A 13,441-nucleotide genomic window follows, 5' to 3' on the forward strand; every position below is an offset into this window, starting at 1 on the left:
AACAACAAAAAAAGAAAGAAAATCAGGTTATTGAAGACATATCTGCACTCCCACATTTAATGCAGCGCTATTCACAATAGCCAACATTTGGAATCAGCCTAAGTGTTCATCAACAGATGAAGGGATAAAAAAAAATGTGGTGCATATACACAATGGAGTAATATTCAGCCAGAGCAAAGAATGAGATCCTGTCACTTGGAACAACATGGACGGAACTGGAGGACAATATGTAAAGTGAAATCAGCTAGGCACAGAAAGACAAACTTCCCACATTCCCACTCATTTGCAGAAGCTAAAAATTAGAACAGTTGAGCTCATGGAGATAGAGAGTAGAATGATGGTTACAGAAGCTGGGAATGGCAGTGGGGTGGCAGGGTGAGGAGGTATGTGAATGATGAATCAATACAAAAATACAGTTAGATTGAATGAATAAGACCTTGTATTTAATAGCAGAACAGGCTGACTATAGTGAAAAATAATTTATTGTACATTTTAAAATAACTAAAAGAGTCTTATTGTAATGTTTATTAACACAAAGAAATGACAAATGTTTGAACAGATGGATGCCCCATTTACTCTGATGCAATTATTATACACTGTAGGCCTGCATCAAAATATCTCATTTACTCATAAATTTATATTCCTACTATGTACCCATAATAATGAAAAATTAAATTTTTGTTTTAAAATAGTCTCTTTCAGTTCCAATGTTCTATGATTCCCTTACTTTAATAAATACTGGTCCTTGTCTTCAGGGGAAAATTGGGAAACCTGCATATATGAAAAGGGTTTGAAGTATCCTTTCGCCTCCATTGGAGAAATGGATATCTTTTGTCATCATAGATATATACATGCCTTTTGCACCAAATCATGGCATGTACTTTCCTGTTTTTCAGTTTTATCTAGGACTACTCCTAAAACCTCTGTCTCTCCATTCCTGCCATGCATCCTGCATCCTAAAATTCTCTCAGCTCCAATGAAACTTGTTACCATTAGCACACATTGGTTATGCTGCCCCACTTCCCACCCGCTACTTAGCCTCAGGTCTCATTCAAAGTTCACCACCTCTGGAAATCTTTCCTTGAAGGCTGCATTAGGTGACTTGTTATAGTCTCCAAAAAGCACATTCTGATTTTCATTTTTAGTATTCATCATATGTAAAATTATTTTTTAAGTATCAGTCTTTGTCCCTCTAAAATGAAAATAATGACTAAGTCTTTTATATTTCACTATGTACTCTATCCCCTTCATAATTCCTGACACATAGTGGAAACTCTATAAATATTTTTAAATTGACATAACTTTTAATATTCTACCACCACTCATACCAATTCTTGGCAGGTAAAAGCAAAAGGTTTAGTTCTCAGCAAGTTGCGATAAACGAAGTTAAATTGGACATTTTAGAAGCAGTTGTTTTCTGAAAGAACTTGGTGTACTGAATGTAAAATAAAATAAAATAAACCTCTAAGTTAATAAAGAGCAAGAAGAAAAAGAATAAACCTTACTCAAATATAAATGTTTTCATGAGTCATGCTTAAGCCCTCTTTATTCTGAGAGGCAGGTTGAAATGTTATCATAAAATTCGCACACAAAATATTACCCATGACTTGATAATTTTTCTTAGGCAAAAGAAATTGCTTCTTATGGACTCCAGGATTTTTTTTTTAATAAAAATTATATAAAAAGACATCTCAAAAGGTACAAAAATGTGAGAACCCAAAGGTCTTTATTGGTTCAGTGCCAAGAGACCATCATCAGACAATAAGGTATCAAATCTGCAGCAAGTTCTGAGAGAAAGATTGTTTCAGAATTCATACAAGGAACATCTGTCCCACTTAAGGTATCTCAGTTTATTATAACCAATCAATATTGAGTGTAATATCTTTGAATAGCACAATAAATATGTCAACATCAAATTAATAAAAGTATGCTAGAACTCAAAGGAAATGCAGAGACTACTTAATCTATGCTTCTTGTTTTAGAGATATGGAAACTGATCTTACAGCAAATATTAAATCAGCAATGCCTATGGAACACTTAAGAGAAAAACAATTATTTAAATAAGTGAGTTTGGACTCAAATCTAACTGTATGAACATTGAAATGTATCTATGCAACATGCTTATATTATGTTAGTATGTGACAGATAATTCAGTTCCTAAGAAACTAGAAATTTCAGTTTTACTTTTCACTTATTAAAGTTTTTATTATTGACAGAATCCTCTTTTAAAAAACAACAAATCATCATTTAAGCATGGCTTATTGATGACTTTGATCCCGCTAAATTGAATTCACTTTAGCTAAAGGATAGGATATGGGGAAAAAGGAAATATTTGTAAAATTAAAAAATGATATAACTATGCTTTACATAATTTTATTTTACTAATTTGATTTTGTAGCACTAGAAAACTAAAGAATGCATGGAATTATTGGGAACCCATAAAGCTTCAAACAGTCCTGACAGATCTTTATTATTCATTCATTGTTAGTTTTCTGCTTTAATACACATTTTTAATATCAAAAATTTAAGAATCAACTTTTAATAGTACAGCAATTCTCTAATATTAAGAGCTATTTGGGTTTTACATTAATCTAATTGATCTCTTTTACAGATTACAGATTGATATATTTATTTATTGTGGTAAGTGCTGTGGGTTGCAATAATGTATAGTATAGGATCTCTGTTTATATGTGCTAACTAAAAAGACAAATAAATATACATACAAATGACTGTTGCCAGATACCATCATTTCATTTCTCCACTATACAAATATATGGTGAAAACTTTTTTTAAGCCTGACTCTAATCTAAGGAATATAGCGAAGGTAAATCTTGGGATTCTACAAATGGTAGGATTTTTTGAGAAATACACAATTAAGTGTTGGAAAATAGCAAATACATGGAGCAAAAGTGAAAAAAAAAGTCATATATATGCAGAAAAAGAAAGATGTTTCCAATCTCAGAAATGATCAGTTCCTCACAAAAGGATGAATATAAAAAAGTCAGATATTTCTTATTGATGCACCACCAGGATTAAGTGGTTGATTATATTTGGTGCTTGGATATAGATTTCCCCTATCATAATCTCTATTATATCTTTGAAATTCTTGTTTGCAATAGATACAACCTACTGAGAAAATAACAAAACAAAACTTCAACTCTGCAGAGTATAACCACTCAACATTTAAAAAATAAATTCTGAGAATATTTTTTTCTCTTCCACTTAATCACTTTGAATGAAACATTGCTCTTGCCTTTTTAATTGTTGAAAACATTCTACTCATAATCTTTTTCTTATTCTCCCAAAATAGCAATACCATTAAAATAATACAGGTTACACTCGCTTTCAGTTTGAAACGATAATTGGTAATATTAACACAAATTTGTTTACAGATTCATTGAGGTATGACTAACAATAAACTACTCATATTTAAAGTATGCAGCTTGATAGATTGGTGAAACCATCATCACAGAAAAGATAATGAACATTTAGGCCAGGCATGGTGACCTGTAACCTCAGGTCTTTGGGGAGCCCAGGCTGGAGGATCTCTTGAGCCCAGGAGTTCAAGACCAGCCTAGACAATGTGGCAAAACTCCATCTCTATAAAAAAGGCAAAAATTGGCCACGCAGGGTGGCACATGCTTGTAGTCCCAGCTACTCAGGAGGCTGAAGTAGGAGGATCACTTGAGAGAGTGCAGTGAGCTGAGATGGGCTGGTGCCACTGCACTCTCACCTGGGTGACAGAGGCATATCCTGTGATATAAAAAATAATAACGAATGTGTCTATCACCCAGTAAAGGTTTCACCAGCCTGTTGGTAATCTATCCCTTCCTTCATCCATGCACCCAGATAACAAATAATCTGCTTTTAGTCACTATGGATTTCATTAGCATTTTCTAGAATTTTAAATAAATAGCATCATTCTCTTTTTCATCTGGCTTATTTTACTTAGCATATTGATTTTGAATTTTATCTATGTTGCATGTGTTAATTGCATTTTCTTCTTTATTGATGAGTAGTATTCCATTGTGTAGACATATGCTATTTTTGTTATATACTCACCTCTGAATGGATATTTGGATTCAGTTTGTGGAAGTTGTTAAAAATCTGCTATGTATATTCTTGTACAAGTCTTTATGTGGACATTGATTTTATTTCTCTTGGGAAAATGTCTAAGAGTAAAATGGCTCGGTTGTGAGGTAGACATATGTTTGAGAAACTGCCAAGCTGTTTTCCAAAATGGTTATACAATTTTTATCTTCCTTCTAACAGTGTATAAGAGTTCCAGTTATTCCACTTCCTTGCCAAGCCAACATTTTTTAATCTTCACCACTGTAGTGGGTATGTAGTAGTATCTCTTTGTAGTTGTAATTTACATTGCCTTAATAACAATGATGGTGAACATGTTTTTCATACACTTTTTAGCCATCTGTATCTCTTCTTTGTGAAGTGTTTCATCAACTCTTTTACCCATTTTAAATTGGTTTGTTTGCTTTATTCTGAATACAGGTCCTTTATTACATATGTTTCTGCAAATATTCTTATCCAGTCTGTGACTTGCAATTCATTTTGTTAACAATACCTTTTGAGGATCAAATACTTCTAATTTTGATGAAGTCCAATTTATCAATTTTTTAAATATCTATCTTAGTTTTCTCCTGTACTATTATAAAATTACATAGCCTGAGCAGCTTATGTGACAGAAATTTATTTCTCACAATCTGGTGGCTGCAAATTCCAAGATAAGAATGCCAGAATAGTTGAGTTCTGGTGAGGGCTCTTTTTCTGGCTTGCAGATAGTTCACTTCTAGCTGGATCCACACATGGTGAAGAGATTGTGAATGGTCCCTGGTTTCTATAAGGGCACTAATCTCATCATGAGGGGCTCATTCTTATGATTTCATCTAAACCTAATTACCTCCCAAAGGCCCCATTTCCAAACACCATCACATACAGTGGTGAGAGGTTCATCATATAAATTTGGGAGAAATATAAATATTCAGCCCATAACATACAGCATGCCTTTGATCACCTATCTAAGGTAACTTTTCCTAAACTGAGGTAATTAGGCTTTTCTTCTGTGTTTTATTCCAAAAGTTGTATAGCTTTAGCACTTAAATTTAGGTCTTATAATATATTGCAAGTTGATTGCTGTAAATTGAATGAGTTAATAGTTAAAAATCTTTTTTTTTTTTTTTTTTGCATGTGGCTATACAACTGTTATAGCACCATTAAAAAAAAAATAATATCTTTTCTGATGCAATTCTCTAGCATCTTTGTTGAAAATCAATTGGCCACAATATGTAGGTCTATTTCTGAACTACTCATAACAAAAAATTTTCTGGGTAAAAAAAACCATTTAAAACATTTACAGAAAGTTTACAGAAAACACTTACTACACAATATGATTTGAATGATGAGAAACAATTGTTTCTTTCTGTCATTATTAATCACGTAAGAACAAAGAAGTTGATGCTACTTCAAAAACACCTCAATTTTTCTCATGATTTGAGAACAAAACTGAATGGAACTATAACTTACTGTGTGTATATAAATGAATAAATATACATTATATTGCTAATGTATTTACTAACATATATTATTGTTAATGTATTTATTAATATGTTCATAAATATATTTAATATATTGATATATTATATAAATATATATTAAATAATATAAAATGGCATTAAGACACAGGTGCTAAGATAAATAAAGAAATTTGCTCATTATGAATATACATTGGTAGCAGAAAGTAATTCTTATATTTCTATGTTTCCTTTCCTGAAAAAAAGAGAGCATAGTGAACACTAATTAACTCACATAAAACTGTTCCTTCCTGTGGGTACACACTTTTCCTTGGGCCCATCTGCAATATATTTCCATGTTAACACATTTTTTAAATAAAGAAAGAAATACATCTGAAAGCCTTGAACTATAATATAGACTCTTTCTTCTTACTTTGTTACAAGAAAAACCTTCAGCAAATTAAAATTAAAAGAGTTTAATTGAACAAAGAATGATTCACAAATCAGGAAGCTCCCAAAACAAACAAACGAACAAAAAGGTCTGCAGAGACTTCAGCACTCCTGCCTGGTCAAAGATTTATGGACAGAAAAAGGATCCTTTGGTTGGCCAAAACTCAGTGATTGGTATAAGAAGAAGTCCCAGCCTATTTACACATTTAGGTAAGTTATGGTTCACTGTGTATGGAGAAACCTTTAAGTTGAACTTAAAATATGTATAAGGAGGAAGCTATAGACTAAATTTAACACTATGTTGAAAAAACTAAACAAAGAGATAACAAATGTGTTTATCAGTATTCATTTAGTTGAGAGGCTAATTTAGTGGCAGAAATTGAACTCACTATGTCTTAAGAAAGGAGAAATTTATAACCTCAAACAACTGAAAGACCAAAGTCTAGTGTTCCTTTCAGGAACTGCTAAATTTAGGAGTTCCAATTTTGTCCACAATGCTATGTTTTTCTTTCTAGTCGTTGGTTCTGCCATGACTCTGTTGGCAAGTTATCAACATAAAATAAAAGTTATACCAGTATCACCAAGTAAAATCACTATTAGAATTTACCATCTTAGAAAAAATATTGGCCGGGCGCGGTGGCTCAAGCCTGTAATCCCAGCACTTTGGGAGGCCGAGGTGGGTGGATCACGAGGTCAAGAGATCGAGACCATCCTGGCCAACATGGTGAAACCCCGTCTCTACTAAAAATACAAAAAATTAGCTGGGCGTGGTGGTGCGTGCCTGTAATCCCAGCTACTCAGGAGGCTGAGGCAGGAGAATTGCCTGAACCCAGGAGGCGGAGGTTGCGGTGAGCCGAGATCGCGCCATTGCACTCCAGCCTGGGTAACACGAGTGAAACTCCGTCTCAAAAAAAAAAAGAAAAAATATTTATTTCACCCAGAAACTATATCAGTTGCCCCAGATGCTGGACTCATAACCTTTCTTTTTTTTTTCTTTTTTCTTTTTTTTTGAGACAGAATCTCACTTTGTCACCCAGGTTAGAGGGCAGCAGCGTGGTCTTGGCTCACTGCATCCTCCACCTCCCAGGTACAATCAATTCTCGTGCCTCAACCTCTCAAGTAGTTGGGATTACAGGTGCACACCACCAGGCCCAGTTGTTTTTTTGTATTTTTAGTAGGGACGGGATTTCACCATGTTGGCCGGGCTAGTCTTGAACTCCTGACCTCAGATGATCCATCCTCCTTGGTCTCCCAAAGTGCTAGGGACAGGTGTGAGCCACTGCATCTGGCCTGGACTGATAACCTTTCCAAGGGAATTTTGATTAGTTTGGCCTAAACCTGTAGAGCTGTATAGAATTAAGAGAAATAAGGTTTATCAGAGCCTAGAGTATTTCAGTCACTAGTAAAGAAGAAAGGATTGTCAGGCAGGGAAGAAAGCAGATGCAGTCAAAGAGAGAAAGGTAAACAATTTACTGCCTTGAAATTAACATACACATAAATAAAATATCAATATACTATATCTTTTTTTTTCAAAGAAACTTTTGTTAAAAAGAAAATGTACATGAAACGTCCATATATTTGGAAATTACTGTTTATGACCTGGAAATTTTTCTAACAAAATATAAATGACCAGTATTAATTGAAGAAAAGAGCTGAAGAGATTTATAGACAAATTAAAAAATATAAATTTGTTAAATATTTATCTCTAAGTAAAAATGCCCAGATAGTTTTATATCTAGGGTCTTTCTTACCCTAAAACACATGTAACTTTTATGTTATTTATACTATTACAAGGCGTTGGCAAATTTCCTTACTCATTCTGTAATACAACCATATTCTAAAAGCAAAATTTTATAAAACCACCCCAAAAAGAAACTCTAATTCAAATTTACAAATATAATTATTTTAGTCAAACTTTTAGTAAGCTGATCCCAGGGGATATTAAGGGATTGGTCATCATTTTCAAGAAGGTTTTTATCATAGAAATGAAAGTTTGTCCTAGCATTGGAAAAAACTATGAATACAGTTAAAGGAGTGACATAATTTAAATAAAAGATTGTGTCAATGGATACAGAAAAATGTTTGACTAGAAGTTAAATGAAACGTATTTGAACTCCCTACATTTGGTAAAGATTCTTTCCACATATCCTTGTCAAATATATTAAATGTTCAAATATAAATTAATTGCCATGGAAAGAAGAGTAAGACAGAAATGCCAGCTCTCATCACAATAATTTAATAGAATTTTGAGGGTTCCAGTCTCCTCCCACAATAGACCTCTGACAAAAATTATAACATTGAAGATGAAGACAAGTAGGCTGAGGAAGGTAGAGGGAATTCAAGAATGCACCTGAGTCTCAGATAACAATAACATTAGCATCTACCCTCTGGATATGTCATGTGGCAATAGTAAATACATATTTGTTTAAGTCACTATTAGTTGGGTTTTCTGTAATTTTCTAGTGCATGTCTTCCTAATTATTTACAATGCCTAATCATGAAATAGTTAAACATAACAAAAGAATTAAATACAGTGGCCAAATGCCACACAGATATGCAAAACCCAATAATTTTCTTTATATTAGTAATAATCAGTTAGCATTCATAAATAATCCATGTCTTAAGAAATGCCAAGTAACAATATGAAAATAAAAAAATTGCAGACATCTCTTATGTGAAATCAGATGTTTTTTGTCTGTGTGTTTGTTTGTGCATGTGCACATGCATGCATATGTTTTATTTTGATGTGTACATGATGAGCTAAGGGAAGCTCAGTAATTTAACTCAATCTTTTGTTGTCCACCTACTCTCCACACTGATTAGGATTTTCAACTTTTCTTAAAAACCCCTCAAAATCACTTAGGATACAATACTGCATAATGGAAAAAAGAACGAAGTAAATAAACAGAGCAGAAACTATGTTCTGCAGTAAGTTAATAATTAACCATTCATGTTCATTCATTTATTCAGACATTCCACAAATATTTGTTGTTTGCTTTCTATATGTTAGGCATCATGCTACATTCTGGTTATACAGCAGTGAACAAAACAGACCAAACTTCCTATCATCACGGTGCTTAAATCCTAGTCAGTTTTTTCATCTGTAAAAATGAGTAATAATTCTTACCTCTGACCATTCTAATGAGATTTAATGAGTTAATATAGGCAAAATAATTGGAATATACCAGGATATTCATAATTGTTAATTACTTTTCTAATGTTCCTTAAGCTAAGACAAAGTTGAAAATATCCAAAAAGTACCTCAGTGTTAATGGATGTTAATGTGTTCATTGAAAAGAACTGGCTTTTTTTTTTTGAATTCTGATTAATATGTATTTGAAATAACGACAATATAAAAATAAGGGAACAAAACTAATGTTTCTAAGGGAAACAGGGCAACGTGAACCGGTAGGTTATACTTCCTTTTCGGAATGGCATTTGATGTCACATCTTGAAACATAGTTTTGGCAAACAAAAAAAGTCTCCTGTGAATCCGAATGGCCACAGCTTTGTTAGACTTATATGGTTGTTACTGATTTCTAAAAGTTAGGAATATCATTAACTTTTCAAGAGTCCAGTGGCATTTTACTCATTTATACTACTGTATACAGTAATCAGTGCACTTCCATGAACAAAAACATGAAATGAATACTAGTTGAATAAAAATTAACTAAATTTAGATTTAAAGGCTGTTTTCTTGATTCGCAACATTTGTTGCCTTTTTATATTTTAAGATAGATATTGTCCAAATTCCATAGAAAAAAGCATTCATAGTTCCACAGATTTAAAGCAGCAGTTCTACAATTAATGACTACTTAATTAGGTAACTATGTACCATTTTATAGTCATAGATAAAATTTTGCTCCTCTGTCAATAGTACAGTCTTAGAACAGTCATTTTCAAACTATGTTTTTTGGAGTCCAAGGGTTCATCCTACATTTGGAGGGAATGAAAGGCAATCAAATCAATTGAGGGTACCAAGTCTTCTTCCCAGCCTCATTCTATCAGAAAAGCTCAGCTTTTTAATCTTTTTTCTATTTTGAGTTTCTAACAGCAGACATCATTTGAAATCGTATTTTCTTTAAAATAAACTTTCAAAAACACTTTCTTAATGAGCAAAACAGAATTTAAGAATAAAAATAAATCACAAAAAAACAAGGACTAAATTATATATTTTAGTCACTATGTTTAAAATGTTAAAAATTTGAGAGAAACCACTCAATAAACACATATATTTAATTTAGAGGAGATCTACATTTAATGCTATCTCGTGCAAAATCTACAGATGACAAAAACAGAAGATATCTTTAGATCAATCTGGAAAGTTTTTTTAGCAGGTGTTCCATTTAGAACCAACACACTACTCAACAGAGAGCATGGTAATTATGAAAATTATTTTTAGTAGGCGAACTTGCTATGTGCACTTCAAAATTTGTAACTTCTCAAAATGAACCCTATTTCAACTTTGAGCATAGGTTTTAAATTATAGAAAATGCAAAAATATGTTTTCACAGTACAAAAAAACCATAGTAAACTAAACATTTGAGGACATACTTTGCTTAGTATTACCTCATTTATATAGGCAAAATCATTTATTCAGTTTAATTGAACAAATAATTATTAGCTTCTTATGATGATGGCAGGCATATTGCTAGCAAAAATACAAAGACAAGTAAGACATATTTTCTATTTAGTTACATAATACATATGAATCACTGTTCATAAAACAGAAGAAGTGGTCTTCCATGATGGTTAGAGTTAACCAAGTGTTCACAGAAGAGTAAATATTTGAACTTTGCCTTGAAGGATGAGTGAGGTTGTGCTAAGTTAAAAGCAGTGATTCAGGTAGATTAACTGAATGTCCAAAGAATCAAAGTTGTGAAACAACTTGCAAGGTTCAGAGAGTTATGGATAATTTTGTAAAATTAGAGTTTACAGAAAAGGAGATGGAGAAGGCTGGAGGAAATGAATGTATGAAGATTTTGGACTTTATCTCTAAAGATAAAAATAGAGAAACATTTTGAGCATAAATGTAATATGATCACCATTCTGATGCTGGAAGAATATCATTAGTAATGTGCAGCAGGTTAGACTGCAAGAGACACTTCTAGTCTAAAGGAGAGAAAAGAAAAGAGAGAAAAGGAGAGAGAAAATAAGGACACTATTCATTTAGAATGTCTTGGGTTTGTTTCATGTGTATCATCTGTGAGTTTTTAAATTATTATTGTTGAAAACTGAGAAGAAGGAGAACAAAATAATGTTAATTGTATTACTATACAATGTACTTCCAGCTCTTGAACCATAGCAGAGGGGAGAGCTGTGTAAATATCGATAGAACTCCCTGCTGCTTTCACCTGTTTAGGAGTTTTAATAAATGTTTCTTGTTGAAGCATTATCATTAATGATTAATACAGTTTCTAAAGTTTAAATGACTATAGATTTTGTGACAGGTAACCTTCACAGGATGAAGAAAATAATAGAAACATGAAGAATATAAGAATGCCAAGTTTGCTTAGCCATTTAGAGGGAGAGGGGAAGAAAGAGAAAAAGATGTATTTCAAGAAATATGACTGGGTGACAGTGTCTGTACTCCAAACCTCAACATTATACAATATTTTTGTGTAACAAATGTGCACATAGATCCTCTGCATGTAACATATAAGTTGTCAGAAAAAAGAGGTAGATAAATACATCTAACTTAAGCCAATTATTCTTTAAATTTTGTAATCTCGTTTTATTTACTGGGGATAGAGGTATATTTTAAATTGATAGGGAATATATTAAGACTATAATCAAGCTTACCTTTTTAATAAACTGGCATTTATATAGATTTCTTGAACTATTCAAATTAATATAGTACCAAATTTAGTCACAAGAAAACAAAAACGGAAAGAATGTGTTCTCTCTCTCAGACAACATCATGCATTCATTTTCATTTGTCCAGAAACAAAAGCATGGTAGTGTCTGTAATAGAAAAATCTGATTAAAAAATTATTATTATGTAATTAAAAGAATTTTTCACAGTAATTGTTTGATAAGATAGAAAATAATATTTTTTACTACAATAGTAATGATAAATTCAATCAACATAACATTCTGATGATCTCTTGTATATTTTCATTTTTATAACAGATTTTTAATTGAGTTTATTAGTACTTTTTTTCAGTCAGAATTGCAATTTACATTTCTAGTTATGTTCATTGTGTATATATTGATTTTAATCAAGGTCCAACATGTGTGGAAGATATATATGACCTCATAATGCTTGCATCTATTTCTGATAAATGTAACTAGAACAAAATTATTTTGTTATACACGAGTAATTAATCATTGATCTGTATCTCTACTGACATTGGGATGGGCAATAGCAATTTCACAAATTTGTGATCTATGATTTATGTGAATGATAGATTATAAGAAAGATTTGCATCTTGGAATATTTGGGGATTTCAGTCCTTTACTGTTATATTTAAGTATTTAATAATTAATAGAATAATTCCCAGGAATTATATTTAAAGAATATAAAATCATGTCTATTATGGAGAAGGCTAGGAGTCTAGTGTGATTCAAACACAATGATAGTATAATAGCCTGAGAAAAAGATGAGGTATGCAAAATAGACACATTTTAAAGGAAAAACTAATTTTATTTCACGATAAGTGTAATTAACATTTGTAGTTGAATTAAGGAGGAAATTATTTTTGTTGGAATGTATTCTTGCATGTGTTCTGCAAATCTTTTAATGTTGCAGATGCAATTAAATGTGAATTTTAAAATATTCTCTAGTGGTATTAAGATAACATTTCTTACAATAGCAATTCATCATTACCTTTGTAGTTAACCTTGAAGCCAACAGATCCAACACTTTCGTCTGTTTGAAGGTGCAGCCACATTTGGCTACTCATGCTCACTATCAAGTCTGGTACAAAGCTTCCAGTCAGCCTAAAAAGAGATGAACAAGGAAAGGAGAGATGGTTATTAAAACACCCTCTACATATAAATTATAAGACAGATGTGTTTCTCAATACTTTCTTTGCTAGAAAAAGAGTCAGATAAATGTACAGCAGTAAGTGTTGATGTAACAAAAGAAAGAAATTATACAATTTAGTGAACAAGGTTATTATAAAAACACTATTCTGTGTTTAGCTAGGATAGATCTTCCATGTTACTGAAGCAAGATGATGAAATTCTGGATCGTTAGAGAGTACTACACAGTACTTCCTTTTGAACTAAAAAGAAAAAGAGGATCTATGAAAATATTCAAGTATTTTTAACATCACAAATACATCTGAACATTCCCAGTTTCATAGAACTTTGTTCTAGAGAAATATTGTTAAAATATTTCTGCACAAAACAATAAAGTAGCCAAGAGTATAATCTAACCCTTTGCAATACTAATGTTGAGTACACAAGCCTTCAAATATAGTACGTATATTATAGGCTGCCCATGTCACATATGTTTT

At 32.1% G+C, this 13,441-nt stretch overlaps 1 protein-coding gene across 6 annotated transcripts in view; it reads right to left on the minus strand.

Moving 5' to 3' along the window:
* The window catches only part of CSMD3 (CUB and Sushi multiple domains 3), a 1,251,170-nt gene that overhangs the window by 612,810 nt on the left and 624,919 nt on the right, over positions 1 to 13,441 (minus strand). For all 6 annotated transcript variants that reach the window (XM_017498748.2, XM_017498749.2, XM_037727955.1 and 3 more), the window contains one exon: positions 12,808 to 12,920. In XM_017498748.2, coding sequence (XP_017354237.1) covers positions 12,808 to 12,920 — 113 coding nt within the window. The remainder of the gene's footprint in view (positions 1 to 12,807; positions 12,921 to 13,441) is intronic.

Source organism: Cebus imitator, unplaced genomic scaffold, assembly GCF_001604975.1.
Source record: "Cebus imitator isolate Cc_AM_T3 unplaced genomic scaffold, Cebus_imitator-1.0 Scaffold250, whole genome shotgun sequence".
In the NCBI taxonomy this organism is placed as follows: domain Eukaryota; kingdom Metazoa; phylum Chordata; class Mammalia; order Primates; family Cebidae; genus Cebus; species Cebus imitator.